Here is a 2,479-nt window from a genome sequence, read left to right as displayed (position 1 = left end):
GATTTCCCTTTAGCGATAAATACATCTTCAATATTTTTGTTATACTCTGCCTGTGAATGTTCAAAGTTTTGTCTTCTGTAATTTGGAGAAAGATGTTCCAATGGACTGTCCCTTTTTTTCATCACCACAGTTCCTTCTGCCACAAACAAAAGGCCACAACAAACCATGAGTCTTTCCTGGACCATAACTAGAGTCCTGTATAGTTAGATATACTCAGCCCTGGCATGGCATCTTGGTAATTCTTTTTCTGGGTGAATTACTCTGCATTCCATCTCTTGGTCTTTAGGTGGTATGTATTCAATATGCTCTCTTTGACATGGGCAAAGCCAGCACATAATTATTCCCCCAATGAGTAGGAACACCATGGTGGGCCAAGCCAAGAATAGAGCCTCTCCCAGTTCAATCCTCACCGCTCCACTGCATACAGCAGAATCATAAGCTTGTCGAACAATGTTGTTTGTTGTCCAGGTCACTGGAATAAAGATGAGGACAACGCTCAAAATGTACAGGATTCCAGCTGTTAAGAGCATGCAGTTCTTTCCATGTCTACCTTCTTCATGACAACGAGTGAACGACATGCCAACGACAGAAAATATAAAAGCTATTACTGCTTTTGTGAGGGCGAAACCCACCAAAACTCTTCCGGCTTTTAAGTCAGATGTGACCGAGACCATGGACTCATAGCTGTTACAAGTTACTGTGCCCCTCACTTGACTGATGCAAGTGGACCATAGCCCATCCCACCTACTGATCCAAACTCCATCGACACGATTGTAATTCAGTCCGTTGTTTTCGTAAAAGAGAGACACCCTCCACTGTGGCATGAATGTGATCATCCAGGTTAGAATCATTCCAATACCCCCACATATCACACCGAGGACTTGAACCAAGAATCGGGCCATTCTCCTTCTCCAAACAGCGTCAAAGACCCAATGCCTGATGAGGTACCAAAGTTTAACAGTGGTACTTGTTAACACACGCGAGGTGAGATAGCCAGGTGGAAGAGAACTGACAGGGACAGATGTATTTATTACTCCTGTCACGTGCATCAGACAATAGAATGAATGACATCATTACAAAAGCAGACTTGTAATTATTGCATACACATTGAGAGTTAATGTGCCTTCCGAATTCCGATGAAATATTCATGCTGTGTTTTTTAGCCTTAAGCTGGTAAATGTTGATTTAGTCGAGATAGTACGTGTCCTAAGAAATCATAACATGAAAAACGAAACAAAAAGTATACATGCGAATGTATTATTTATACAGACACATTATAAAGCGCCGGCAAATTGATTAAACATGTTGAAAAACAATATATGACCGCAAATGTCTTATTTGGCCAGGGAATAAAATGGTATATCCATATGAAAACAACCAATACATACAGGACCTTCCGTGTATTAGGAACGCAGCTGTTTCATAAATATTATATGAAAGCAACCCCAAGGCTAATTTATGTCTGTTAACGAGGAATGATAGATAAGACAAACAGACTACTTGTTATTTTTGAATATAGACTCCATGTTTAGTCTTTCGGATTTACTGCTTAAATGGATTTCCCTATGAAAACAAAATCTACAATGTCCCCCTAGAGTTTATTATTACTGATGGAAGGTCGGTGGGTGCTTGGTTTTTATGTTAGTTCTCAGCTTTAAAGAAAAAATACATAATATTATGACTGCCTATATATATATATATATATATATATATATATACACACCGGTATTTAATCCAGGATGAAGCCAGGATAGATTTTGATCCAATCAAATGGATTTGTTAATGAACTGGTTTATTACTAAAATCCCAAAACAATGGCCTCTCAAAAAACTGAGAAATCCTTACAGACAACACCCTAAGAAAAAAAAATGGATGACATTGTAATTGGGCACACGTTGAATGTGACATCATTAACCTTATCTGTAAATAGTTCTGGAACACATGCTAATTAGCATTTCCTGTCTTTCGGTGACTTATCCACAAGTAACTCTTTGGTCATCGGACAAGTTTGTTTTTATTTAATATTCTAATCAGATCCAAGCCAGCCAGATGTCACCTGGGTTTATTTAACAGAATACCAGTAGATTTTAATATCTCTGGATTAAATATAAAATTAAGGTTGTCTGACACACATGTCTTAGACATGATTAATGTTCTCAGGGCAAACATGTTAGCATGTTTCAAAGAGAATAAGTTACAAATGAATGTAATTGTACAGGGAATTTTTCTAGGTTTTTAGTAAACTGTCGGTAAAGCATGGACAGACGGTAGGGATGGTCATATACCACTACCCTGCCCGGATTAAGAAGAAACTGGGCTTCAGGGGTAGCATTCCCTTGTTAGTTCCATGACGATTTATGACATAAGAAGGTAGGTTTATATGTCCTTAACCCCTTAATGACAAAGCCCGTACATGTACAGGCTCAAAATGCATTGTTTCCAATGGGTTTAGGGACCGCCCATTGTCCTTAGGGGGTTA

General features: G+C 38.7%; 1 protein-coding gene across 1 annotated transcript; it reads right to left on the bottom strand.

Annotated features, from left to right (window-relative positions):
• Positions 1 to 203: 203 nt before the first annotated feature.
• LOC128472635 (claudin-8-like) lies at positions 204 to 902 on the bottom strand. The gene has a single exon (XM_053454548.1). The coding sequence runs from the start codon at positions 900 to 902 to the stop codon at positions 204 to 206; it is 699 nt and encodes a 232-aa protein (XP_053310523.1).
• Positions 903 to 2,479: the final 1,577 nt, after the last annotated feature.

This window comes from Spea bombifrons, chromosome 2 (genome assembly GCF_027358695.1).
Source record: "Spea bombifrons isolate aSpeBom1 chromosome 2, aSpeBom1.2.pri, whole genome shotgun sequence".
NCBI classification, from domain to species: domain Eukaryota; kingdom Metazoa; phylum Chordata; class Amphibia; order Anura; family Pelobatidae; genus Spea; species Spea bombifrons.
Note: the sequence above shows the minus strand (reverse complement) of the source record. Positions and strands in the feature narration are given on the sequence as shown.